This window comes from Takifugu flavidus, chromosome 12 (assembly GCF_003711565.1).
Source record: "Takifugu flavidus isolate HTHZ2018 chromosome 12, ASM371156v2, whole genome shotgun sequence".
Lineage (NCBI taxonomy): Eukaryota > Metazoa > Chordata > Actinopteri > Tetraodontiformes > Tetraodontidae > Takifugu > Takifugu flavidus.
In genome coordinates this window covers 10,955,181-10,981,545 of record NC_079531.1, presented here as the reverse complement: position 1 = coordinate 10,981,545, position 26,365 = coordinate 10,955,181, and the positions used below count along the sequence as shown (strand labels likewise).

At 45.2% G+C, this 26,365-nt stretch overlaps 4 protein-coding genes and 1 long non-coding RNA gene across 6 annotated transcripts; 1 reads left to right on the top strand and 4 right to left on the bottom strand.

The window, feature by feature from the left end:
• Positions 1 to 1,675: 1,675 nt before the first annotated feature.
• On the bottom strand, positions 1,676 to 11,861 carry LOC130535523 (myelin protein zero-like protein 2). The gene is made up of 5 exons (XM_057050600.1): positions 11,582 to 11,861; positions 6,039 to 6,208; positions 5,704 to 5,914; positions 5,417 to 5,588; positions 1,676 to 2,942 (listed from the first exon to the last, which is right to left on the bottom strand). Exons 1-5 carry the CDS (start codon positions 11,634 to 11,636, stop codon positions 2,786 to 2,788), a joined length of 765 nt encoding a protein of 254 aa, XP_056906580.1. The 5' UTR covers positions 11,637 to 11,861; the 3' UTR covers positions 1,676 to 2,785.
• LOC130535528 (uncharacterized) lies at positions 6,370 to 8,312 on the bottom strand. Its single transcript, XR_008953154.1, has 2 exons — positions 7,556 to 8,312; positions 6,370 to 7,453 (listed from the first exon to the last, which is right to left on the bottom strand). It is a non-coding gene; the product is annotated as an uncharacterized LOC130535528 (long non-coding RNA).
• A 3,846-nt stretch (positions 11,862 to 15,707) lies between the features above and the next one.
• Positions 15,708 to 17,407, top strand: LOC130535526 (T-cell surface glycoprotein CD3 epsilon chain-like). Its single transcript, XM_057050602.1, has 5 exons — positions 15,708 to 15,914; positions 16,119 to 16,298; positions 16,380 to 16,523; positions 16,634 to 16,674; positions 17,129 to 17,407. The coding sequence occupies exons 1-5, from the start codon at positions 15,827 to 15,829 to the stop codon at positions 17,192 to 17,194; spliced, it is 519 nt and encodes a 172-aa protein (XP_056906582.1). The 5' UTR covers positions 15,708 to 15,826; the 3' UTR covers positions 17,195 to 17,407.
• A 1,002-nt stretch (positions 17,408 to 18,409) lies between these two features.
• On the bottom strand, positions 18,410 to 19,807 carry LOC130534719 (T-cell surface glycoprotein CD3 gamma chain-like). Its single transcript, XM_057049199.1, has 6 exons — positions 19,680 to 19,807; positions 19,560 to 19,583; positions 19,282 to 19,470; positions 19,057 to 19,200; positions 18,833 to 18,897; positions 18,410 to 18,744 (listed from the first exon to the last, which is right to left on the bottom strand). The coding sequence occupies exons 1-6, from the start codon at positions 19,789 to 19,791 to the stop codon at positions 18,688 to 18,690; spliced, it is 591 nt and encodes a 196-aa protein (XP_056905179.1). The 5' UTR covers positions 19,792 to 19,807; the 3' UTR covers positions 18,410 to 18,687.
• A 921-nt stretch (positions 19,808 to 20,728) lies between these two features.
• Positions 20,729 to 24,403, bottom strand: LOC130534718 (transmembrane protein 25). 2 transcript variants are annotated; one of them, XM_057049198.1, is made up of 9 exons: positions 23,754 to 24,403; positions 23,245 to 23,366; positions 22,637 to 22,984; positions 22,272 to 22,562; positions 22,051 to 22,182; positions 21,936 to 21,969; positions 21,671 to 21,780; positions 21,273 to 21,353; positions 20,729 to 21,038 (listed from the first exon to the last, which is right to left on the bottom strand). In XM_057049198.1, the coding sequence occupies exons 2-9, from the start codon at positions 23,321 to 23,323 to the stop codon at positions 20,965 to 20,967; spliced, it is 1,149 nt and encodes a 382-aa protein (XP_056905178.1). In that variant the 5' UTR covers positions 23,324 to 23,366; positions 23,754 to 24,403; the 3' UTR covers positions 20,729 to 20,964. The 2 variants fall into 2 exon arrangements, with proteins under 2 accessions (XP_056905178.1, XP_056905177.1); XM_057049197.1 differs by having other exon boundaries at positions 23,245 to 23,362; positions 23,753 to 24,400.
• Positions 24,404 to 26,365: the final 1,962 nt, after the last annotated feature.

The following is a 26,365-nucleotide window of genomic DNA, read 5'->3' as shown; positions in this document are numbered from 1 at the left end:
TAAAATTATAAGGAGATTGAACATAAGCGATATGTTGCTGATGGCATTTTGATTCATTCATTTACTCATCTTTGTCTTATCTCCCACCAGATGTTCTCAGGAGGTTCTCCAAACATTTACTGCCCTGTCCCTTTCCCTCATCTCCGTGTTCTAATTGTCTCTAATGGGATACCATATTTGTTTTTCCGCCTTTTGCCATTTCTGCTTCACTCTCGTGGTTTATCTCTCCCAGACTCCTCCTGAAATCCATTTCTGTATTTATCTAATCTGGTCTATGGCTTCCATCCACCATCCATTCAGACTTTACTCGATAGCTCCACATTGCAAAGCTTTTTTTATATATACAGCATATTTCATTTGAGAAAGTGAATATCTTTTCCAACCCAGTCTCTGTCCCACTGTAACCAGTTTATATAGCTCTGTCCTGCTGTAGTGTCATTTGCCCTCTGTCCCAGTATAAGCAGTTTTGTTTTTAAGGCGTAAAAGGGCACTCCTCTCTGAACACTCCTCTCTTTGTCCTGCCCTCTGCAGGTGTTGTGTAACAGTTCCCACAGCAAACTTTTGAATAGATGCTGAGTTTGAGGAAACACTTGAAACTTCCAGTGGTAATAATGTTACCTGTCTGCTCACATATTCAAAACACACATTATCGCATTGTGTGTGAGCACAGGGGCCTCTCTGTTTCATCACAGTACTGTGGTCTCTGTTTCACTCTCTGGCTTTCTGACAGCTCAGGTCAACAACAAGGTGGTTCTTCTCCTGTCAACACAGGAGGCAATATTTGGGGCCAGACAGCGTAGGTAACTTTATCCGGCTTTTCATCCCTTTGCACGTACGCTGGTCTCTAATAAGAAAGTTGCATCTGTAGTTCTTTGTTGCTTTATACAAAATATGCCAATGAATGATTTTTCAAACGTAAACAGTCAAATTTAGCTGCATTTAAGGACTTTACAGGGTTCAAGAAAGGCCTAAAACATAGGCCCTCACCTCAATGCTCAACTAGTGATTTTTGAATGTTTCTTAGTGTATATAGACATTTGTAATTCATGTAGAATCTATGAAGCGACTCCACAGTATAAAATCACCTTTAAATGATGCTTCCTTCTTCCTCTTTGTCTTCTTAGCATTTTGCTATGAACTAAACTGCAATCAAACCTCTCCATCAGAACGTTCCTGGATGCTTTTTTCTATTTACTCGCACCAGTATATTTTAAACAGTAACACATCTTCTCCACAGGTGTTTACAGTAGTGGTGAAAGACTTTGCACGTCTGAATAAAACGTGGTTACAGTGATTAGATGGTGTACCGCGTAGATTCTATAATGGTTGCGTCGCTTTAGCACTGCATAGCAAAGTGACACAAGCACTTCTACCAATCTACCCAGCCCATTTGGATTTAATTCTAAAAACACACACAAATACACGCGTACAGTCATGAGACGGCTGATCCAACAAAGAAGCAAATCCTGGCAGCAGCAAATTAAATATGTTGGTGCTGAATGTTTACAGGTAAATATGGTGTTGTGCACACTCTCAGAGGCACCGCACTGAACACAATGATGCATAATAAATGGCAGATAACACAATTCCTCTTACATAAGTTATGAGCTCTATCAAATCAGTCTCAGCGTGAGATTGTTGTTGTTGATGCATGCATACATGACACAGATTAGAGTTGCGTTCTTATTAAAAAATATTTTAAAAAAAAAAGAAAAAGCTCTATAACAAACATATTTTATACACTGTGGTGAAATACTGGCATTAACTAAACATGTACAAATCTATATTGTTCCATGTTGTAGGTACAAAGATCTGCTTTGGGGAAAAAAACCAGTATATTACAGTCATCGTTAGTACACATGAAGCACGGAGATCAAGGTTTTTCATACCTGAACAGGTGTGTGTGGTGAGTTTTGTGAGTGGTGGCTCCAATGAGGCTTCTCTGATTATCTGATGTGACATAATTCCATTAAAGAATCACGAGAAAAACCGCTGTGATTCAGGCAGAGCCCCCTATTGGACTCTGTTGGTACTGCAAATAAATACATCAGAATGTCTCTTTGGCAAGTGGTATATCTCTTCATTCCTGCAGGATCTCATCCTGAGACAAGAGAGGATCTCCCCTATTATAACCTGGGCAGCAGTTTTATTCCATGCGTGTTGAGAACGAGAAGGGTGAGGTTTATCACATTTCCTGGAACATGCAGAGTTGTCCTGGATTGCACAGTGCGAAGGTGTTTTGCTAGAGGTCATTTTACACAACTGGGCATTTCTTTTTGGGAAAAAAAGGGGGAAAAAAGGTACAAGTGCCTCCGATTTTGGTTTTGGGACGCTACTTTTAAGGTTTCATGAAATGACTTTGGGACCGAATGTAGTTGTGAGCTGTGCCTCACGGTAACATCTTTGTCTTTTTGGATCCTTGTATTTCTGGTGGAGAATTGGGAAACCTCAAAAGTTGAGATAAAGCTTTCCTTTTTCAATCTGACTCCTAATATAAGGTCACAACTACCTGCACAGGAAATATTACCACAGACAGACAGGTCCTAAGGTGGCCCTCAGCTTCGGCTGTAACATGGTCCCAACATTTTCAGCCCTCACACTGTGGAAGCAGTGACTAATACTTTTTATCATCCTTCAAAACTTTAGTCACATTGAGAAGCTGCGCTTGTCCTCCTCCTCAACCGGAACCTGTCAAATTTTCCGATTTTCACCCTCTGATGAACAATGTTCTGGCGCTTTGACAAGGCGTTACCCGTGATAGCCAGCTCTGTCCGTCCCTGCCTCCTCAGGACGAGTCGTCACCATCGTCTTCATCTGAGCTGGGGCTCTCCTCTGAAGAAGAACTTGAGTCTTTGGTGCTGGGATCTGAGATCATGCCATCTGAACTGTCAATCTCTACGGATGTGTTTGATTTGTAGAGGTGGGCTGCCATCAACGGGTGGCTGGGACACGAACACAAAGAGCCATGCATCAACGAGGTCAAAGTCAGACACACACAGGGGTCACCACAAAAATGCGTGCATGACACCCGTGAATCATTCGCGTAGAGGCGCGAGCACAGTCAAACACCGGTGGGAAATGAGAAATGAGCCGACAGGATGAACCAAGCAGGGAAGAGTTAGCGTCCCGAAGAGTTAACCAGAATTAAGAAAAGAAATTAACAAATGCTCTGTTTACATGGCTGCAGCTGATTACAGGAAATCTGTTTCCTTCCCCCTCACAGATTTCCAAAGATCTGGTTCGAGGCCCAAATAAATGTGACGGAGAAGGAGTCGTCTTTCAGACGCTCGGCTGTTAGCAGGAGCCACATTTGACAGTAAACACTGGTGCCGTCTTTAAGAGATAGATCTCAAAGCCTCGGAAATAACAGAGAAGTCCCAGAAGGAGGTTTTACCACAAAAGAAGCATGTTGATGAAAAAAGACACTCTGCATCACAGAGGGAATGTGATTTACAAGCTTGAGCTTCTACTCTGCAAGGAATGTCTATTTTCATAGCACCTTGATTATCTTTGCAAGATCATAACAACACGGAATGTACAACAATACATCAGGAGTAAATTAGACAGAGATTTACACCACATCACCCAGTGTACACTCTTGGAAATAAAAAAAATAGAGCTGAAAATCTGTGAAACCTAAAAGCTTTGACCTAGAACCACCAGATGTCTTCATTTAGGGCCCACTCTAAGAGTTTTATCTGGAATCATAAGTACAAGATTATTGAGCCTAAGCAAGGAGTTTAATCAGCAATGCATCTTGTTTTTCTTTTTTTTTTACAAAAGGTTCTATCCAGAACTAATTCAGGGAGTTCCACAAGGACCTGAAGGTCCTGATCATCACAGTGGCGCAGGTTGAAAGATATTTAGAATTGTTGTCACAGAGTGCCAGAATCTACTCGCTCCACACTCCGATAGGCCCATCTTTCATTCATCTGTGGGCCTGCTTTCATTATCTTTCAGAACACATGGTACATGTGTTATCAGCAGCAAATTTACCAGAAAATAGCAACGCTCTGACTCACCGGTTCCAAGAAACTCACTCAAAGTGTGAGAATGGGTACAGAACATTACACGTAAGCAGCCAGCATCAGGCTCTGACAGAACAGATTTTGGATCACTCTCAAGATGGCACATAGCCCGTAAACTTTTAGAGATTCAGTAAGAAGAACTTCTGCATTTTACAGTGGGCTGTAATCAAAAAGGTTCAGTGAAGAACTAGTACTTTAAAATTCAACCGTTTCAACCTGGTGGTTCCAGTAAGGCTCTTTGGATCGCACGAGATCCGCTGAAAACTCCTTTACGCTAAGAAATATTGTCAGAAGCTAATGGAACTTTTAACCCTTCAAAAAAAGGCATCATTATTTCCAAGAGTGTAGTTTGACAGCAGATATATGACAACTGGATCTTTGCACATGTTTTGACGGTAACTTCATTATCAAACAGCAGAGAAAGAAACTGCTCAACCGTGGTTCAGTGTTCTACTTTTCACTACATTATTATTACAAATCACGACTTGTGTTAATACAAATATAAGCGAGAGGATTCCTTATCGCTGCGGGACAACATGTCCGATCATTTACTCTGTACAGGAAATGAGTTTGGAGTCTGAAAGGCCTTATTTATGTACGGTGCAGCAAGGTCTGAGCTTTATCTGGCTTCCATCAATAATCAGGGCAATAGATTTGAAAGCCACAGCTGGTTGTGGGCGCGAGCTTCAGTTGGCTTTGCATGTGCTGCAGCAGCGTTTTATAAAATGTAGTTATTGTCTTTTTGTTGATGAGGGTGTGATGTCTGCGGCGCACATACACACCACCACCAAATATCACCCCGGTCGCCGTCGGGGACATAAGGCGAGAATACACTCAAAGGTCAAGAGCGTCTGCGAGACGTATGCCCATTAATTATTTAACTTAATAAATGGCTGTGACTTTTTAGGCCTTGGGTAAAAACCAATGGTCACAAGAGACACTTGGAGACAAATTATAAGGACAGAATTGGGGGCATAAATAAATGAAGAAAGGGTGCTGCACCTGTAAATGCTCGCGGTGCTGAGACCATTGCTGCACTCAGGCATATAAAAGGACTTTGTGACTTGAAAACAAAAGGCTACATGGTGATAGAAACACAGCATTTGGCTAAAGTTCTACATATCTACAACTTTCTACACGATTCCACAATTCTTAACTGAGCCCTTGATAATGGCAGGTGCCCGTGGGTGGTCCGCTTTTTAGATCCAAAGGGTGCAGTTGTGGAAAGAAGTTGAAGTGGTGTATCCAGCAGGAAAGGAATCAACCCCTCGGCCCCGAGACGGACGAACACCTGCCCTCATCCCCATAGTTAAAATGGGAGTGAGAGAGGAAGTGTGCCATTCTTCTCCAACGCTTCCTCCCCCCCTTCCCTCTCCTCTCAGTCTTACCACACTGTAGGGTCTTTTCTCTCTTTGCGGGGGGCCTCCTCGCATCTTTCTCGCGGCCTTTGTCTCCTCTTCTTGCACCGCCTGCAGGACACAACGATGATGAGGAACAACACGATGGCGGCGATGCCCCCTCCGATAGCCAACGCCAGCAGGAGAAGATCGGAGAACGAGGCTGGAGATAAGAAGGTGACACGGGAAGACAGCAACATTTCAGGAACATGTGAGCGCTATGATTTCCCACCACTGGAAGGATGGAAGGATATTTTGTTTGGAGTGAGGGGGCAGACCTGTAGTGACCACGCGGAGCCGAATCTCTCCGCTCGGGCCGTGAACATCCGGCGGATTCTTGACCTGGCAGACAAAGGTGCCGTTATAGATGAACTTGACCTCCTGTATGATGATGGAGGCGTCGCGGCCCATCACGTCTCCGGCCCAGATGACGCGCTTCCTGAAAATGCCATCAGGGGGTGGGTATGGTCGCTGTTGGTAGTGGAAGACCTAAAAAAGTAAATGCAGTAGGTAGATTGGGCTGAACTTGAAAGGATGTTCTGTTCGCACAGCTCCATGGTCCAAAGACTCGCTTAGAGTGAAGGGGTCGGATCCCACCTGAGGCTTTACTTACTGATTCTTCTCTGCCTGGTTTGAGAGGCCTGAAGCTCCAGAAGATGACAATAGTGTTTGGGTTGATGGGCGCAGAACTTTGGAAGGTGCACTTTAGACGGACATCGGTCCCGTTGACCGCCTCCACGTCCCCGGGGGTGTATACTCGCATCCCGCTCACCCGTGGCACTCCTGCGACATACACGGAGCTTACACAGAATGTTCTGCTAGGAATTATGCGAGAGGCTTCCATGAGAATCCATGTTTTCACACGTGTCGTCGGCGGGAACTTGAAGGTTTTCGCTCCATCATAATGTTGACTTCAACGCAAGGAATAACAGGTTTCTCTCAAATATCTTATCAGTAATCCAGTTTATTTGTTCCAGATCTGCAGAACCACCATGATTCCATTACGCAGCCCTTACTACACCTCACCAGCTGTTGGGCTCGGCCCCCAACTTGCTCTGTGTCTTATCAGGCTGGGGGGAGTTTCCTGTGGGGTGGGGTGGGATGAGAGAGCCAGCTGATGGGCCTGTCTGTCATCAGCAGACCCTGACAACTCTCTAAAAGCCTAATGTGTTTTAAATGAGTCCGTCTACCAAGTGTAGACGCTACAAGAAATGTCCATCTTTGCTAATTGTTCCACTCAAATAGTATTTTTCTTGCAGGAAAAAACATGTAATTACTGTACGCTGTCATTGTGAAGTCAACCGGCGTTCACTTTGTCCCCGATCAATATATTTTTAACCAGTAAATAAGTTAAAGGCGAGAGGGTGTGGTCAAATATCTGACTTTTGGTCCACAAAGCAGCTTAACTGAAGACGTGTGAAACAATTAGAGGTTCAATCGCTCCGTTTTAATCATTGAAATGATTCAGCATAATAGATCAAAAAAAAAAGATTAAGATCACAATCATGTCAGGCTAAATTTACTGAAAGGAATAATGGGGGCTTTATCAGTTGTGTCTGTTCTTGGTGTTAATGGATCCAATTTAATCAATGTTCTTTTGACAGATGGCATCAGCACGTGCTCATCATTAGGACCTGTTCTTTACGATCCCTCCTCTGCTCAAAAGATTCCCCTCGCCACATCCTGAAAACCAAATATGCATTTACTAGCAAAGTGAGGACATTTTGGCTGGTCCTCATATTTTTGAGGGTCAAGACTTGGTTTTGACCCTTGGACTTTTCCCCAATACACCCAAAGTCCTCACAAAGATAGAAGTAATATGGTGTGTGTGTGTATTGGGGGTGTGTTAGAATTAAAATACACATCTACAGTACCTATGCAACCAACGGCTGAGACCATTCATCCATCTTCCATTAGTCTTCCACCTCTTTGTATTCGGGGCCCCTGGGGGTCCGAGCAGCACCGTGTGTGGGTCGTCACGGGCGCGCACATGCTCACATTCGCATATCATGAGGCAATTTCATCAGCCTAACACACAATAGTGAGAAAACCACAAGTTTCCATGTTTCAAGTCATAAAAAGACCTCGCTTCAGGAGAGGAAGCAGTAAAGGGCTAAAATGTTTTGCTACCACTGGTGTCGACTGATCCCAATTCAGCTCACACGTATTCCTCATGCCGTCGATGTCGGATTAAAGTTGCATTTTTACATCCCCATTTCTGCACCCGGGAGCACGGCTCAGCTGTACTGTATATTAGATTGTGTATCCTCCCCCTCAAAATTATTTAGCTCGCGCTAAATGATTCATCATGCTTCATGAATCGAGAGGAGCCGTTCCTTCCGGCCAGTACATCATTTCAAATGCCTTCCCTTTAGCTAATCTAGTCAGTGCATGGATTTAAATAAGCATAGCTAATCTCTTTTCAATAACCAAAAATTGAATAGCTTTCATTACACACCATCCTTTGATGCAGACAGGGCTCGTTAAGGATTAAAGGTTAATTAGGCCTTCTTGAAGACCAAATTAATATTAGCAGAATGGCAGAACACTTATGTACAGTTCCTCAGCTGCTAAAGCGATTTGTCCCCGCAGCAGAAATTACACGATGACTGTTTAATCATTCATTAGCAACGACCAACTCCTGAGGGAGGAACGCCAGTGAACGCGCGGCGCCGGGTTTAGCAAAAAGAAGGAGGTGAGGCAGGAGATGAGGAGTAAAAAGGAGAGGATTGGGAAGATGGATGAGCCGCTGGATGGTGGTTTGAAGGAAGGAGATGAGATGGTTCTGTTGTTTGTTTGTCCAATGTGTACAAGCAGCCTTGATGTGTTTATGAGTGGACATCCTGCGTGACCACACCCTGCACACACACCCTGTGCATACGCACCCCTGCACACACACACACACACACACACACACACACACACACACACGCAAAGAGAGAGAGAGTTTTTCATGCCCTATTAACATGGAGCTATGTTGAGGGTCGGGTCGAATTGTCAATTCAGGAAATACAGTAAAGACAATTATCTGTTTTTCCACTAATGCCACAGATAAAAACAGTGACCTTTGCTCTGTGTCAAAGCTGCGATTTTTGCACTCAAAAGGCCGTTTTAATCTTTCTAGTTTGGCTTATGTGCTGTTCGGATGACTCACGGCTTCTCTGTTTCCATCAGGCTGCAGTGATTTTTATCTGCAATTAACTGCACAAGTCAATGTTCAATACTTTCCACTTCAGGCTGGTTAAAATGAAACCATCTGGGAAGCAATCCTTCATAGATTTAAATGGCATGCTATTGCTAAACATCGCGCTAGCATGTGGGAAGGTCATATTTAGAGTTTGACAAAATAAACTGGCTCAATTATAGACAGTAAAATGCGGACTGTGATATATACTGTAAAGTGTATTAATGTAGATTAAAAGGTGCAACATTAGGAGGCCTAAAGGTGTAAATGAGAAGCAAAGCTGTTGACACAGCCGATCTCCTGCGTTTCCACAGACGAGGGAACATTGAACTGGGAAAACCAGTCACCATGAGGCCAGCCTGTGGTCGTCCCCAGTAAGGTTTTAAATGTATTTTACAAAACTCTAAATGACATATTATACCAAGATTTTGCCGTTTTATATCGGAAACGGTCTCCGTGGAAACAGGCTTCCTGCAGGCGGCCGTGTGCATTAATTATAACGTCCTTCTGTGTTCAATCAATAAAGTCAGCACAATCTGTGGCCTGGCGGCGCCGGCGGTGGGCTAACGGGAGAGTTGGGGCGCCGCTCAGAGAGCAGAGGAGGACACACTGCGCTTAGCAACAGCCACAGGTTGACTACAGATTGAGATGGATGCATATTTTGGAAGAATTAGCAGCCGTGAGGTAAAGTCAGATACCTTAACTGCAGCACATCAGCTCACGATAAATGTCCCTGAGTAAATTCCACCAATGAGGAAATGATTTTACACTATTAAGAGGTTTTGCTGCGTGTGAGACATGTGTAAATCAGGGAACAGGCTTGATTACACCGTTTCCTTGATGGTGTGTGCTTGTGGCTTTCCTCGCTTCATTATAGCTCAAACACAAAGGGAGCACCAAAAAAGCACCAGGAAACCCGATTCCTGCCCAAGAGGAAACACTTAGGATGGGTCTAAACACACAAAGAGTCCGCGCTGTAAGAGGTCGGAGCGTTTCCAGCCCCGTTTTCTCCCCCTAACAAGGCCGAGCTTTCACGCTGAAGCCTGTGAGCGACAGGTTTGTCTCCATGAGATGGAGAGAGGACATTTTGAAACTGACACCACGTTCCTGATTTGGTTTCCAAGCGTGCGGGACGTCACGAGCACAGTTTTGGCATCTGGAAGTGTCTGAGACCGGACAGTCGTAGTTAGCGGTTCGATACGCCGTCCACCATTTTTGATTCTAACCGGGTCAATCGTCAAACACCTTCTCGTCCCTCCTGCTCCTGATGAAATTGCCCAGCTTCCCGGAGGAAAATGCGTCGTGGGGGATAAGAGTTTAATCCATCAAACAGCCTCCAAGCACAACCCCACTGCTGACTCAGCAGCTCCTCCACAGGATTACCGGCTCTTATGTGCGACATACACCCTGGTTCGACACATCGTCGGCCTCTTGTTGGATTGGCAGTCCCGCACCTGAAGGACTGGTTTGGCTTCTTGTTTTTATCACACATCCATGTTTCACATTCCCCGCTCTGAATGAGAGAGAATCACGCTTCAGCAAACTTCTCGTTAATACCTGCATTAAGAGCTACAACCAGGATTCTTTCTATCAGCATTGTGCTGCAAACCTTGTGAATCATTTCAAAATAAAAGCATATTATTAGGTTGAGTCGTTCGGAGCATCTCAAACTCTTAATTCCCTGTTTACATTTGGAGCAGACCGCGTTTAAGGACTTTACATAGGGAGTGACTCCCAGCCTCTCTCCTGGCGCTAAACCTAAAGCCCAGTTTGTTCTTTTTCTATCCCAGTATCATTCTCACAAACCGCCTGAGCCAATAATCCTGCTGGAACGTCGACACGGAACACACAGAGTCCACGCGAGGTGAATAAGAGATCACGCCAGATCCCCAGTAAGACCTGGGAGACGCCCACTCTGTGTTGAACCAGTACAGCTGGACAAGCTAACACTTGTCAGTGGGTGAATGTTTTGGCTGCCTGCTTGGAGAACAATGTAAGAGGAAGAATCTAATTACAGAAACTTCCAAAAGCCGTCCGTGTTTGCTTATGACTAAAGAAGCACGGTGCACACACACACACACACACACACACACACACACACACACACACACACACACACACACTCTTTATTCAGAAACAGAAACTTCCAATTCAGGCTGGGGGGGCTGTGAACTAAGCAAGTAACTATTCAACAAAATATAACACAGAGCTCATTGAACTTGAACTGGAGTTGCAGGTTGATTTTTGGCTGAATTATAACCAGAGTCCTGCTGAGCTGTTATCAGAACCGACCTGCATGTGCTGTTGTTTTGATGCCTCCCAGCCTTTAAGACACAGAAGCAGCCTGTCAGTGAAAGCCAACAAGGCTCTCTTTAGCGGTGGATCAAGATGTCTGATCAATGTAATCCACTTAAATGTGATTGACACAGATTACTTCAATGATAAACAGTCTGAACGACGCAGCGATCTACGTTATTAAAAGGTTTCCCATTAAGCATCCAGCCACTGTTGGAATCCGAGGGGGAAATAGCCTGGACCTGGGGCCCCCACCTCCTGCTGACGGGAAACAAGTGGACTTCTCCCCTTCAAAGGACGGATACAGGTTTAAATCAAAGCACAATATGCTGCGCGTAGTTTAAGGTGGAGAACAAACGGTCTAAAGGAAATCTGAAGGCAACTTGTCCTGCTCCCGGTGACGCACGACGGGCGCTCCTAGATCAAGATTACGGTTCCCCACTGAGCCTTCAAACCTGTTTTCGACTCTAACCTGAGCCTCGATTGTTTGACTCTCTCTGGTGGCTCATTTTAAGTTGGATTAAGGAAGAAAAAAAAGACTTAGCGATGACATAAACGCACCACTTTACTACGAAGGACGTTTCTTTATGGACATAAATGTATCCAGCTCCGTCTGTGTGTGGTTATACGACATTAAAGAGGTTTGGAGAGGAGAAAATATTAGCTTTGTGTCTCACCTGAAGCCGCCAGTCCACACAGGACGGTGAGGAGACGAAGCGCTGTGGCGCACATTGGACGGACGCACCGGAGACTGTCCGAGCAGAATCAGTTCTCAGTGAAGCCCCGCCGCTGTCTCACGGTCTCAGAAGCCTTCAGGAGGGTAGAGTCAGTCCTGTCCCCTCCACCTTCTCTCCAGAAAGACGCGTCCCAACTCGCTGCTGCCCTCCTGCTTTAATCACCACCCTCCCATCACATTACCGGGCGGAGTATCGGAGGCAGTGTTCATCACGCCTCTTACGCACGGGCCACACGGTTCATACTATAGAATCAATAAATGTTCGACCAACAACACACCTTCATACCTGTCGTGAACATTTTGAAATGTAGTAATGTTTGCGGGAACATTCCTGGTGTTCACCAAACCTGTTCAACAACAACTCCACGTTATTACGCAAACAGGGTCGAGTGGAGACTTGGAAACTTGGGAGTAATTACACTATTTGCTTTTCACTACCCATTATTACTGAGACTAAATGGTCCTTGTTCCTCGTTTACCATTTAAGAACCACTCTGATTTTATGATGCTTTTGTTTCAGTTCCGTCGCTGTTTTATTATTTTTTTTGGTATGACGCACATTCGGGTCCCTCTGCTGTGCTGATATCCTGGCATGAGCGTCGGTTCCCCCTCCCCAAGTCACCTGGAACTTAGATCAGGACTTTATGCCAGTGGCAAAAGGGCAGATTTGGCTCCAGAGGTCCCCTGGAGAAATCCCCTAACTGGACCACCTTCAGTCAACACAGCTAAAGTCAACATAAAGAGCAAAGCTGACCATGAAAGTTCCAAAAATAGCAGAGAAGCAGAACAAATGAAAGCATGAAATGATTAAATTAGTTACTCATTTACATGCATCAAACTCCTAAAGCTGGCTGCTCTTCATAACTAAAAAGGTTGTGTTGGTGTTAGGCTGCAGTTTGAAATGTGGTTGTTCAGCCTCTTAACCTGTAAAAGAAAAGGACCCCCCCGAGCTAAAGTGGCAATATTCTAATCATTCCTTTCTTCGCTTGCAAACATTTGCAGCTCAAATTCAGTTTTCACTGTTTCCATCATCTCATCAGGGAGAATGAGATCATATTTGACCCTTTTTAAATCTTTGAGAATCCTTAAAAGTTTTGGAAAAGCGTCTGAATATAAATTTAAACTCCTTAAAAGGTGACTTTTAAACATATATCAATAAACATTATTACACTAAACATTAACTACGTGTTTACTGTAGGATGGAAGCAGTTATTCAGCTTTACTGGTCAGTCCTTTCCCCCGATATAGATCATATTCATGTATTCGGAAACTAAAGACAAACTTTCCACTCAAGACAGTTTCACTCTTCTCATTTCAAAACAAAGACATAACCTTGAGGGAAAAAAGGGCACATCCTGTCTTTCCTCAAGAAGCCCCCCTGCTCCACAATAGCCTCTTTGTTGCCGTGCAACCCCTCAACCATATCCAGTCTTGATGACCCCCCCTTCCCCCCGATGGACCGATGTTCCTGCTGTAAACCCGTCCTGTGACCGGACAGACTCCAGCCTTGGTAGCAAACGGATCCAGCTAGGGCCCAACCGTCAGCAGCTACGGTCTCAAGAGGAGCCTGAGGGACCTTCCCCAACTGAAAACCTGCCCAGAAGTTCTCCAGAGCTTCTCCAGAGCTTCTCCAGAGCTTCCTCCTCTCCACACATCTCCTCAGTTCTCTCTGGCTGCTGGTTGACCCTCCGTATCACCTTTAAATTCCTGCTCCTCACCTTCAAATGCCTCCGTAGTCATGCTGCCTCTCACCTCACAGAACTTCTGGATGCCCACAAAGAGGGTCATCCCTCTATTCCAGTCCTCTTCATTTGCCCACCACAGGACTTGCAGCTCACTGAGGGGCAGTAAAAGGAGGAATCAGTAAATTTTAAAAGGAAAACTTCACTTAAACATCCGATCATTGAAAAATACTATTTAAAAAATGGAATTTTCTGATTATCTCCCTTAAAAGATCATGGCTGCTCCGAGATGGGACGTTCCATGCTGTCTACCTTCACAGTGACAGCAGATATCTCAGTCATGTTTACATTTTAGGCTCAATTATCTAGTTTATAGAGCTGGATACTTACTGTTGTTAATGCTTAAAAAATGTCGTTTCAGTCTGCACCAATGATCAGGGAGACGGTATAGACCTTCAAGGCTCAACCTGATTTTTTTTTTGGGAGGTTTTGAGTGTTTAAATGTGTGGAAAGGCAACAGTAGGGAGGTTTTGTGTGCTCTTACCGTTCTTTTAGAACATTTGGCTGAATTCTCCACAATGGATCCACCAACCTGCTCTGACCCTGAAGCTGCCGTGTTGGCCTGAGGTTGTAAATCTCAGATGGTGCTGGTGACTTTATAGAGAAGCTCAGTTTAGAGTCCACACAAGGTGTCCAATCACTCAGGTGCTTCCCTCTCAGAAGAAAAGATCATTATCGTATCCAGTCAAGCATGAGAGTTCCTTTCATAATATGAGCATTTTTAATATTAACATTATTGAGTTGAAGCTCATTGAAGCACAAAATAATGTATTTTCTATCTTTCTTGATGATTAAATTGTAGCTAAAGGATTAAATGAAAGTATTTACTTTAACTTCAACTGTAACTCCACTTTATTGATCCCTTTGGAATGACTCCCTCAGGGAAATTTAAACAGCATACAACATTTAAATGCAATATCCTAAAACAAATAAAATGATTACATTATTTAAAGCGAAATAGATGAATGTGGTTTCATGCACATAAACCTGTCATGGTTTTAATAACTCTTTAGAATCAAAGAAAACGTTTCGATTTCAGTTAATTTAGTGAAACAATCTGGTACATTAGGAAGGAATGAGCTGCTGTTGCTCCAAAGACCACCAGGGGGCAGAGCTGCACAAGGGTCCCTCAGAACCATCGTGGCTGGTTGTGAACTGCTGGTGATTTCTAGACAGGATTGTGCTGATTTTCATAGAGTTCTGTGTTTTCTGCTAAAAAGAAGAGTGTGGAATCTGAGCATAACTCTCTTCTGTCCACGCAGCAATGTCTATTTTTAGAAGGGTTCTACCTGGAACCCTTTCACAGTGCTCAGTGTCACCTGCCAGTGGTTTCATCCTCATTACTCACTGGTGATTTATCCAGGATCTGATGTCTACAGTTGAAGGTGTGCTATTACTGACAACTGCCATAGCACGGGCACGGAAACAGTACCTTCATCTCAAAAAAGCAGGAGGGAGTTTTGTCACAATAAGTGAGTTCACACAAGGACTCCAGCAGCTTCCCAATCAGCCTAATGTGGCAGGAAACCAGAGCGCCGTGAGAACGCCGGCGTAGAAGAGTGGAGAGGGGAGAAAGGAGCTCCAGCCGCCCGGGATGAATAGAAAAACGCCGCATTGAAATGTGTCATTAGCCGTTATCCTGGAGGTCCAGAAAGATCTCGGCCCTCCTGTCAGACCCATAAACGCAACGTTAGCAGCTAATCCTCTGTCTGTCTGTCTGCCTGTCTGTCTGTCTGTCTGTCTGTCTGTCTGTCTGTCTGTCTGTCTGTCTGTCTGTTACGCGTGATGGCTGCCCTTGTGCAACCCCGGAGTGTTTATTGTGTTTATTGCAACACTGTCATTCCTGCTCGTCGTGACAAACAGGCAGCAACGACTGACAACAGCTACCGTTGTTGCAACCAACAAAATGGCTACCCCCCCCACCCCACCCCCCCATCCCGCAGAGGAAGTGCGACCTGCTGGAGTTTACTGAAGCTCTGTTGCAGGTTTATTTACACGGGAGCTCACCGAAGGACAGGAAATGAGCGAAAACAGGCCCGAATTCCTTTAGCAGAAGGAACAACTGCTGCCTGCGTGAACCAGTGACAACCAGATTGTTCTCAGGTGGAAAACAGGTGAAGACGCCAGAGGCGCCTCTCAGAAACACGGAGCAGGTCGGATCTTTCGTTCAGCGTGCAAACGTTGATGCATCTGATCGGGAGAAAACACAAATAAAGCACAACGGCTGCCAGGCAGCATGGAAATACTGATGTATGCCACCTTTTGTATATGAGACTGTGGAAGAAAAAAACACTTCCTGTAGCGTGTATACGTAAGAGAGAGAGAGAGAGAGAGAGAGACAGAGAGAGAGAGAGTTCCACCGCCAACTGTTGAGTTTTAAATGACTGAAGATCAGACTGAAAATCCAACCGATTAGAGCGAATCAGAGGCCAAAGGTGTCAGTCATGATCGTCCGAGCGCTGCTGTGCTTTGCCGTCCTGCTCCTGGTTGCTGGGCAAGACGAGGGACAGGAACAGGAAGAGGACAAGCCGGGTAAATATTTCATCTTCATATGATATAAACGAGCTCTTGTATATGGCGCTTCATGTTGGGAGAGTTGTGTGAAAGGGGAGACTCCGAGGAGGGTGTAACTGCAGCGTTTTACTGAAATGTGTGAGAGACCATGAGGGAATATTCCTCCAGTTTCTTTTCGATAAGAACCAGACTGACTAACTGGGCCTCTGCCTTTGTTTGCAGGGGGAGTAATCTTCTGGAGGACATTCGTCACCATGACCTGTCCTCGTGATGGGAAATGGTTCAAAGACAAAACACAAGTTTCCGAAGAACCTGTGTATAAATTTGAGTATGATAATAAAAAAGGACGCTACCATTGTACGTATGACAACACGAGATATGACTTCTACGTGCAGGGAAAAGGTGAGTAAAAGAACTGAGAGCTCTGGTCTGGCTGCATCGTCCTGGCAACCGTCGCTCATCTGTCCCCTCTTTGGCCCCCAGTGTGTGAGAACTGCTTTGAGTTAGACGGCGGGTTTTGGGGTATGATCATCGCTGCGGACATGGTCCTGACAGTGGTCGTCATGGTGATGGTGTACAAGTGCGCCAAGAAGAGAAGCTCAGCCGCACTTCCTCGTGTCCCCAAAGGTACAATCGTTCCAAAAGGTCCCCACATTTATTCAGGCTTGGTGATGATCACAGATTCAATTAAGATGTGCATGACTTTTGTTAATGAATTTTCTGTCCTCGTATTCTAGCCGGAGGCCGGGCTCCACCTCTCCCATCACCTGACTACGAGGTATCGATGTCGTGTCCATGTTTTCATTTTTCTTCAAGTAAAACTTGCCAAGGGTTAAATGTATGGCGCCGTATAAGACCAGAGCTGGGATGCGTTTTTTCATCGGGGACATCGACTCTTTTAGGATTCTATTCAGAAATGTGGAGGTTACCAAGGTTACAGCCATGTGCTGTGATGTACCCCATGACAGTGGTAATAACGTGGATCCTCCTCCAGCCTGATGGATGCATCAGGTGCAGCTTACGCTACAAAAGTTAGCTATGACCCATTAGTCTCGCTTCTCTTAGCTTAGCTTAGCATCCACCAATGAAGATAATTGGTGAACTAGTATTGAACTCGTGGGTTACTTTTAAAATGAACACATTATATTGTCAAAATATTGACCTGTTGGGATTGATTGTCCATGTCTGTGACGCTAACAGTGAGTTTGCATGTGTGGTTTTTGGTTTCACAGCCTCTGAACCCTCACACCCGCTCCCAGGGAACGTACTCCGAGGTCCACCCGAAGAGGATGGGTTAGAATAAAGACCTGCTGGATCCGGGAAGGAATCAGGATGAAACACCATCGAGTCAAACACGACATCACTGATTCCTGTTTTCATCCTGAAGTCTCCTCAGCCAACAAAGTTCGGTTTCTTCTTACACTTTTGCTGATCCAACGCTTTTGTCACAGACGTTTTAACCTGCACAAGCAGCTAATATATTGTAAAAATAAAAGAGTTTGGGCAGAAAACGTGTCATCTGTGTCTCTTGGGTAACCGCGGTGTGAGATGAGAGCTAACGAGCGCACCAGCTCTGGTTTCCTTCTTCGCTTCGAGATGTTCCCGCGGCTCAAATCTGCGTCGGCTTCGTGTTTCTCTAACGTGAGCAGAGTGGAAACGTCTGGTATCTCCGTTGTCCTTTGATGGAGGCGACGCACACGCTTGTGAAAGACTCAGGGCGTCAACACAGGCGGTGCCGGCTGTCGGTGCTGCTCAGTGGAAACAGTCAGAAGGTTCGCTTATTATCATCTTCATCAGCTCTGTGACAACAACGACCACTTCCCACACACAGGCCTGCCACTCTGTGTATGTGTGTATGTGTGTGTGTGGGGGGGGGGGGGGACTGCATTTCCTCCTTCATTCTTCTTGAAACATTTCTCTCTGCTCTTCTTTTTCTTCTTCGCCTTATTGTAAACAGCTTTTTTTTCCACTTTGGGGCATCAAACAGACGCACGTAAGCAGACAGAAGGCGCATTGGTCTGAAAGCGTTGTGATTATTGACAATATGGATGTTTCCATATTGTCTCAGACGCCTCCATCACAGTTAAAAGAAGGAGCGTTTCAGGATTGACTTTAAAAGTCCCGATAATCCTTTGGATCATCATAAATATGACCGTGTTTTCTTTGATAAACGTTTACTGTTCTGGAGGTTGATCAGACGTTTGGGGCTCTGGTTCTACTGGTTATTGGTGTAATGGCACAAAATGGCGGCAAATATGGCGGCGTTGTAGCGACGACACCCATCGAAGGCATCGCAGCGATCCGGCTGTTCTCAGATCAGAGTCACACATCCAGTTCTTCCACTTCCACATCCAATCTTCCATTACGCAGGTCTGGGTTTGGACCGACAACCTACCGATGGCTCACTGGTTTAACGCTACAACGATGAGGTATCAAAACTGTAGATGTTATATGTGTTGGGTCCAATGTACATGAGGTCAAATCCCAGCGTTCTGCATAAATGTGAAAGAGGATTTTCCAAACAGAAAAGGTTTATTTCAGACATCAAAGGGGGGGGATGCGACTTGAATAAGAATACAAAATAGCTCTAATCATGTGGAGATGTTCTGGTTCTGTGGCAGCCACCAACAGAACTGCAACAAACGCTGTAAAAACACAAGTTGGCGTTGAAATGGCAGCGATGGAATGATGAGCAATTCACTCCTTAAGACTCCACACGGAATTTTAATGGAATGAAGCTAATAAACAGGGACCGTAAAACCAGGTGAACATCAGCTGACTGCCGCTGCATCTATCTCCTGTTGGTCAGCACGTCATACGTGTCCTTCTGACCTTTGTGGTTCAGAGGCTGATCCATCATGGAAAGACAGGAAGAAAAACAGTCAGTTTACGTTCGATTTGACCGCCTGAGGAGGAGGTGAGAGGTTGGACCCTACCTGGTAATGATCGTTGGGGGGCCTGTTTCTGGATTCGGATGGAACCAGGTGCTGCCTGTCAGAGCCTGCAGGAAGGCAGGAGACACCTTTAGATGGACTCACCTGACCTTTTTTAACCGGATTCTGAAGAACAACCTCAGAATTCCAACATCAAAAGGGTGAGCGTGTGAGTTTAAAGGCGTAAATGGAAGCAGTGGAGTCACTGTAGGGAGCTGGAGTCTTACTTTTCCTGGTAGAGCTGCTCACATCTGACCGTCTGTGAGAGGCGGTCAGATAAACTGCCACTCCGATCAAAACGGTGGCCACCAGGTTTCCCATGAGGATCCCAGTCAGAGAAACTAGCTCCAGCTCCACGCAGTTGTCACAGGCTACACACACTCAGAGTTAACACAAGTTTCCTGTGACCAAATGAAGCAAAAAAAACCAAAAATCAGCAGCTCTGGACTCACTGCGGAACTTCACGTAGATTTTTTGTGAGTCTCCTTCGTTGTCGGGGTCCATGCATTCGTACTCTCCACTGTTTTCATCTTTGTACTCCAGTTTTAGATCGTCCGCGAAGCCGTCGGTTGTTTTTATTTTCAGCGGATTTTTGCAAGACAGCAAGATTCCATTTGGCTGACTTTTCACGACTATCCTATCTAATAATAAAAAAAGCAGACAGACAGAGAAACTTGTTGCTTTTTGACGGCACTTACAGACTTGAATCTGAAGCAGAGTCATTTCCTACCGGTTAGGTCACATCTGACAGATGCTGTGCAGAAAAAAAGTGAACATAAATGAAGCGTTTTCACCAGAAAGTAAAAAATCTGGATTTATATTTGAGACAAATCGAGTGGTAAAGAGATACCTGTGGTTATCCAGAGCAGGAGGACGATGGCGTGACACTTCATTGTGTGTCGACTTGCCTTCTTGTCATTGCGTTGATGACGGGTGCAGATATTTAACAGGAAGGACGCCATTTTGAGCTCCCACCCACCCCACATCCACCATTTTACTGCAGCAATTAGACTTGACGAGAAAGAAAGTTAATCTTCGTCTTTACTACATATCTGTACTGTTTAATATGGTTAATATCTTTTTTATTACACATTGAAGAGGATGAGAACTCTTTGATTGTTTTGGGTTTTGCTTTTAAAATGTGCTTTTTTTAAGTTAATGGAGGAAAAATATATTTCCACACAACCTAACATGTGTGTTTAGGTGGAATCTCAACGTTAGATTGGGCCATAATGTAAAAGTTATAAGGGAAAATAGGTGCATATTTTTTTGAGAGCGAGAAAACATAATTGTGCTTCCAGTCAAAACTGAAGCCACAAAAGCCACCTAACAGCTGCACACACGGAGGGCTGCTTATCGCTCTCACAGCTGCTGAAAAAAAAGAAAATCTCTCTACTTCAGATGCAGCAGCACTTTCACATCACAGATCAGCAGCGGCGCACCGAAACCTTAACGAGAAAAGGCCAAGCGCCTAAACGGTAGCTCAAAAACTATCGTTTTAATGGGAAATTAAATGCCACCTACATGGTGAAGACTTTTGGTGACTTTTGATTTAAATTTTTCCAGCTGACTCAGCATTTGAGGGAGAAAAAGGTTGAATTTTGAGTGAGACAGAGGGAGAATGCAGACAAGGATAAAAATAGATACTGAAAGTAAAATACTCCTAATCTAGAAACATGTTCATTAGGTTGATTAGAATCTAAATCACCCCTCAGAGCGTGTGTGAGTGTGTGTGTGTGTGTGTGTGTGTGTGTGTGTGTGTGTGTGTGTGTGTGTGTGCGCGCGCGCGCGCGCGTGTGGTGAAAATGGCTGAATAAATGATGGATGTATGGATGGATGGGTGGGTGTTGTCTGGCGCCCCCTAGTGAGCAACACCGGCAACATGACCAGAAACCACTATTATAGTAGCGACAAATGCTTATTTTATTAAACCGTCTTTTACAGTTGCATAATGAAAACAAACATAACATATATAGCATATGCATATACATATTATACATTATAATGGTGTGCTATTAAATTCTCTGGTGAAAAAAAACTCTCATGATGTTTTTTGGGATATTTTGACACTGAATAGTTTCATTTAGAGAATGATTCAGTGTGTGTGTGTGTGTGTGTGTGTGTGTGTGTGTGTGTTACAGCCAGATCTCTTCACTGCTCGTGCTGTTCACCTTATAGATGTATCCCACCATCGGATATCTGGCAAAACCTGATAACAATCGGGGAGACGGTATTTCAAACACGACAAACACGTCAATAATCTTTACTCCTGTATAAACAGTTGTTTGTATTTAAACACATTTCATCTGATAAAACAGCCCAATCAAAAAAAATCCACAATTTTTTGGTTTTGAAATGAATCCAAATTTTTGGAACCCCCAGGCAGAAAAGCATAACATCAATAATAGTGAAGCAGACCAATAGTGCAGAATCATCTGCTGACCTCTGGCAGCATAGACTAATGACAGGTCTTCCTCCTCCTCTTCCTCCTCTCTCTTCCCTCCTCCAGGGTTTTGCTGGGCAGCTTCCGGCAGTGAAACAGGAACAACGTTGGACAAAAGTATCAACAAGGATTAAAAGTGATCATAAGGCATCAAGTTCTGCTACAACCTTTGCTAAATTAATTAGCTGCTAGTTATTGTTTTGGTTTTTTTTACTATTATGACACAAATGTGACAATATAGCGGAGCATTTCCTGATTTAGACACCTTTTCACCTCATTTTGTTCTTTTCTTTTTCCTTTTTCCTGATTTGCAGATGGAATTATTTGCACAAACTGAGGATTTTATGAGGAATGGAAGCTCTGTGCTCCTGCTGGTGTGTCTGAGGTGTGTTCAGTACCTTTAGTCAAAGTGCTGAGATCATTGAGCTGCACGTGGGAGGGCAGAGACATGTGGTCTCTGGGGAGGTGACTGGTACCGGCTCTCTCTGCTCTCATGCTGGCAGAGTCGCTGCAGAGGGAAGAAAAAACTCTTTTAGAGGTCCGTGCATCTACAGATGTTCCCTCCAAAATCAACCAAAAACATCGATTTAAACATTTTAAAATGAAATACAGTTGACGTTCTTCATCATGGTGACCCTAACCCTAGCAGATGGAAGCACTGACCTTTTCTTCGTCATCACAATTTCAACTGGCTGATCTGTAACGAGATAACTGCGATTATAAACGCCGACCAGTCCTTGTTCAGCTCCATGAGGGACATCCATGTCAGCAGTCTTACCAAAAGACTTGCTCTTGTTTTTCTGCATGAGGCAGAGAACGATGAGACTCAGGATCAGGAGGGCCATGAAGGCCATGGCTCCCCCGGTCACAATTCCCAGCATGGGCACCTCCACGCGAGACTGCAGGAACTCTGGGAAGAGAATCACACACAGAATTTGACAGAGCTCGGTAAAAAACCACGAATATAAAACAGCAGGAAGTACATTCGGATGTCCCGACCTGCTAGCGTGAGGTTGCTCTGCACGGTCCCTGCAGTGTTGGTGACATTCAGAGACAGGGTCCCCGATAGGCTACTGAGCATGATCCTCAGGGTGTTATTGGCCAACTGGGGGTTTGTTTGCGAGTCCAGGAGGAGGAAGTCTGTGGTGTCGGCCACCAACTGTCCTGACTGGTCTACGAAGGAGATGGTTGCGGGCGGGTTGGACCGTACCAAGGCAAACAGGACCAGGGCAAATGCAGGGTGGGAGGTCTCGCTGTGGTTGACGTTCACTCTGAGAATCTCTGGCTTAACTGGCAAAGAAAGGCAGCAGCATTACTGACTGGGTCAGGACAAGCAAGTGTCCTTCGTCATGCTGAAGACTCACACTGGAGACTGAGCGTGATCGTGGCATTGTATCTCTCTCCCGTCCTGGGATTTGACGCCACACACACGAGCTCCCTGTTCCATTTCCTGGGCCGCAGAGAGAATGTGCTGTTGTGCTCGTATCCCAAGCGGACGGCGTCAGAATCTCTTCCTGACGTCATCGCCAGGCGCCTGTGCTTTGACGGCTCCTGCTTCTGCCAGTTCCCGTCGAGGTGCCACCTTATCACCAGGGGGTGTCGTGGATCCCGGCCATCCGAGTGGCAGCTGAACTGGTGTGTCACGTCCTCCTGCAGGGCCATGGCTGCCTGCTGCTGCCGTCCTTCCTGTTTGGAGGTGGGTTCCATCGCACCTGCAAGCAGTGTTGATCTTGATGTAAGATCATTGAGCTAAAACCCAACAAATGATAGCATCGCGGTCTAGATTTAACCAACAGTTCCGGCCAACAGCTGGTAAAAGGTGCAATGAGGATTTTTTATAAAATGTCTTAGATCTCAACAATGATTTTAAACCTGATGCACATATGATGAACTTCAGGGATTATTGCGACAGAAAGGCTAAAATATAGTGGGACAGAGGCTGCGTGGAGACGGTGGAGCACTTGTGTCTCACCCGTCCAGGAGAAGGTCAGTGTGTGGAACAACATGACAGTGGCGCTGGAAGCCCAGCTCCTCACACACACATGTCCCATGCTGTTCTGCTGGAGCTCCACACACTCCTACACATCGACCTGCCGCATGGAAGAACAATAATTAATCATCCGTGCTGAGGTGGGACACCATGACACAGGAAGCAAATGCATGGTTGCGTCCATGGAACTGGAGACATGGTGTTTACTGGAGTCATGTGACCTGCCTCAGCGACTCAGGTAAAAGCAGGAAATAAGCTGACAAGAGGAACGCTTTCCGATCAATCCTGCACATGCACAAACCAGGAATGTTATTTGAAATGAGACTCGTACGCAGATGACTCATCATGTTCTTCCAGCCGTGCCCCTGGATCAGGATGGATTACTGCTCGAGAGCCATTAGAGTGTGGGTTCGGTGATGCATGAGAAGTGGTTCACTGCAGCTATGAGAGAAAGAGAAAGAGAGAGAGAGACGGAATGAGAGCGGATTACCTCAACTCTATGCAGACGCTGTCGTGATTCCTGCTGGAGCACCATGGCAGCAGATGAGTCGAAGAAGAGACTGAAGGATGGAGACAATTGTGGAAAAACTGAGAGGCAGCAGCCCTCCCGCACTCTCTGCTCACCCACTCACTCACTCACTCACACACACACACACACACACACACACACACTGCAGTGAGAAGATGCTGGCTGACGCAGGAAGTTGCTGCTGCCTCTGAGGACGAATAAGCGTCGTGAAACAACAGAAGTCTTCTGAGATCTCCCACTGGCTCGTGTAATTGATTACACATTATTTAAACTTTTGATTAAACATTATTGGAACATGCACACAATAGCTACTGCATTAAAACATACAGACCCAGGAAATATAAGGGCTAAAAATGTCCATGGACATCGTATCTGGAGCACATGTTATAATGTGTAGCGCCGCTGGATATTACTGGTTTTAGTAGTTCCATAATATGTGTAGGTGACACAATAATGGCTCAAAGAGCCGAGAGCTCATCTGTGCTTGTTCAGTCGAGACTGAAAAGGCTCCGCAGTGCAGCATGCAGACAGACCTGAGCAGCGGCACACAGAACCATGTGGACTAATCAAATGGAACACGCTCAGTCAACATCCCTGGAAGTCAAAACTATGGAATGGAGCTTCTCTACACAATCAGGCCATAGATGTTGTCTTTCCTTTACATCGAGAGAAGTCTGACCAACAACTAATCAACGAATCAACGGACTGATCTGGTCTTCATTAGATTTTACCATGGTCATCAGACTATTTCAGTGTTTATTCCATAATCACCTTTTACTAAACTTTTAAATGGTCTTACTCGGGTTAGGGTTAGCAAACAACAACTGCGGGGTTGCAGCTGGTTTTGAGGCTGGTTCTGACCCAAGTACAGCTTGGATGATGGCGTGAAGGCTTGAGAAACTATCAGCAGCTTTCCCGAGCCTTGACCTCCTGCTGCTCCTCCTGCTGGGGGGGGCTGGCGTGGAGATGGGGTGCAGGCGGGCAGTTTATGGAAGTGTTGCACCCATCTTGGTGCTTGCATGCTCTCTTCAGCTGGACTTGTGTTGGACCTTTCACCTCTTATTCGAGAGGTTTTTTTTTTCAGTTCTAAATTAACTGGTGGGAATCCCAGAGTTATATGGTGCTAGTTTTCATTATTAAAGGGTGGATGTCATGTCCTGTGCTCATTTTGACCTTCTTGTCCTTGTTATGTGCCTGCTTCTGACGTCTCAATGATTCATCATTCAGCAACTTGTCTTTAAGAGGTTTTGTTGTTTTTATGGCCACATGCTAGCCTCTCCTTGTTGTCCTTATGCTGCTGGACTTCAGCAGCTCTTCTCAGCCCATGGGTCCTTCCCGGTTTCCCATGTGGTGTTGATATCAGGGCACTCATCAGCCGGATCAGCCAGAGGCCCAAAAGCAAGGAAAGAGTTTCTCAGCTTTAAAACAAACTCCTTGTTGGTGTTCATCACACCCCAGCCATGACTCCCTGAGGCTCAGTCACAGTCGTCACTGTTTGCATTCATGTTGCCCCTGAACACCAAGAGGGAGCTCGGAGACGGTTCCTTGTATAGTTCCTCGTACCGGTCATCCTTTTCTGCTTTGGCGGTGCATAACCTTGTATGGTGGCAAGTTTGCAATGTCTGGAATTCAAGCATGCTGATTATTCTGTCGCCAACAGGCTCCCGTTCTAACAAGGTTTCTGCCTTTAGGACAACTGGTCCTTCACTGGTTGTTTGGTATCCAGAAGCCGTCCATCAAAACTCCCAGAATATCCAACTTTGTGCCTTCTCCCACCACTGGTGACCTCGGTTTAGGTTCTCCCAGGTGAATCTTGGGACAGATTCGCTGGAACATCCAATGTCCTGTTGAAGGGTTTGATTAGGACTAGTCACAGTGTCCAGGTTGGCTGGGGTCCTTTATGAGGCCCAGGGTGGCGTTTAAAACAGATCTGGAACTTCCTGTAGGAATCTGTTCTTATATGGGATGGAACTGGTGGCCCTGCGCCCCACCCAGAGGGTCAAATTTGTCTAGAAACCTGCCCAGCATGGTTGAGCCTGCTGAGGGTATCAGTCCTCCACCGATATAGATTCCTGAATCAGATGCACAAGCCTCCTCGCCGTGGTGTGGGAAGCAATTCAAATATATCGGGGAGTGTAATAAATCTCGATTTAACTTTAAAACATAAATTAACCTTTGATATTTTAACTTATTGACCTTCACCTCCATATAAAGATGAGCTGAACTTAACTTCAGGTTCCCCAAAGAAACCAGTGGAGATCTTCAAATGTGATGAAGACAAGCAGACGATAAAGTCATGTTGTCATAGCGACGCTGAAGTCTTTTCCAGGTTTTTCCAGACTACCTCATTATAAGTGGGGGCTACCTTCCAGATGTTTAACAACACTCTGTGGAAAATGTGGTCAGAGCATCACAAATGTAGAAAGGTCACAACCAAAGACAATTTCACCCTAAAGAATCAAGTTAAATCAAAGCTGTCCTTTCTTGTGTAAATGTTTGAACGTATACTTGTAATGTGGTCAACGACGACTAGACAGGTGCTACAAATATTTACATTTTCACTCAGATTAAGGA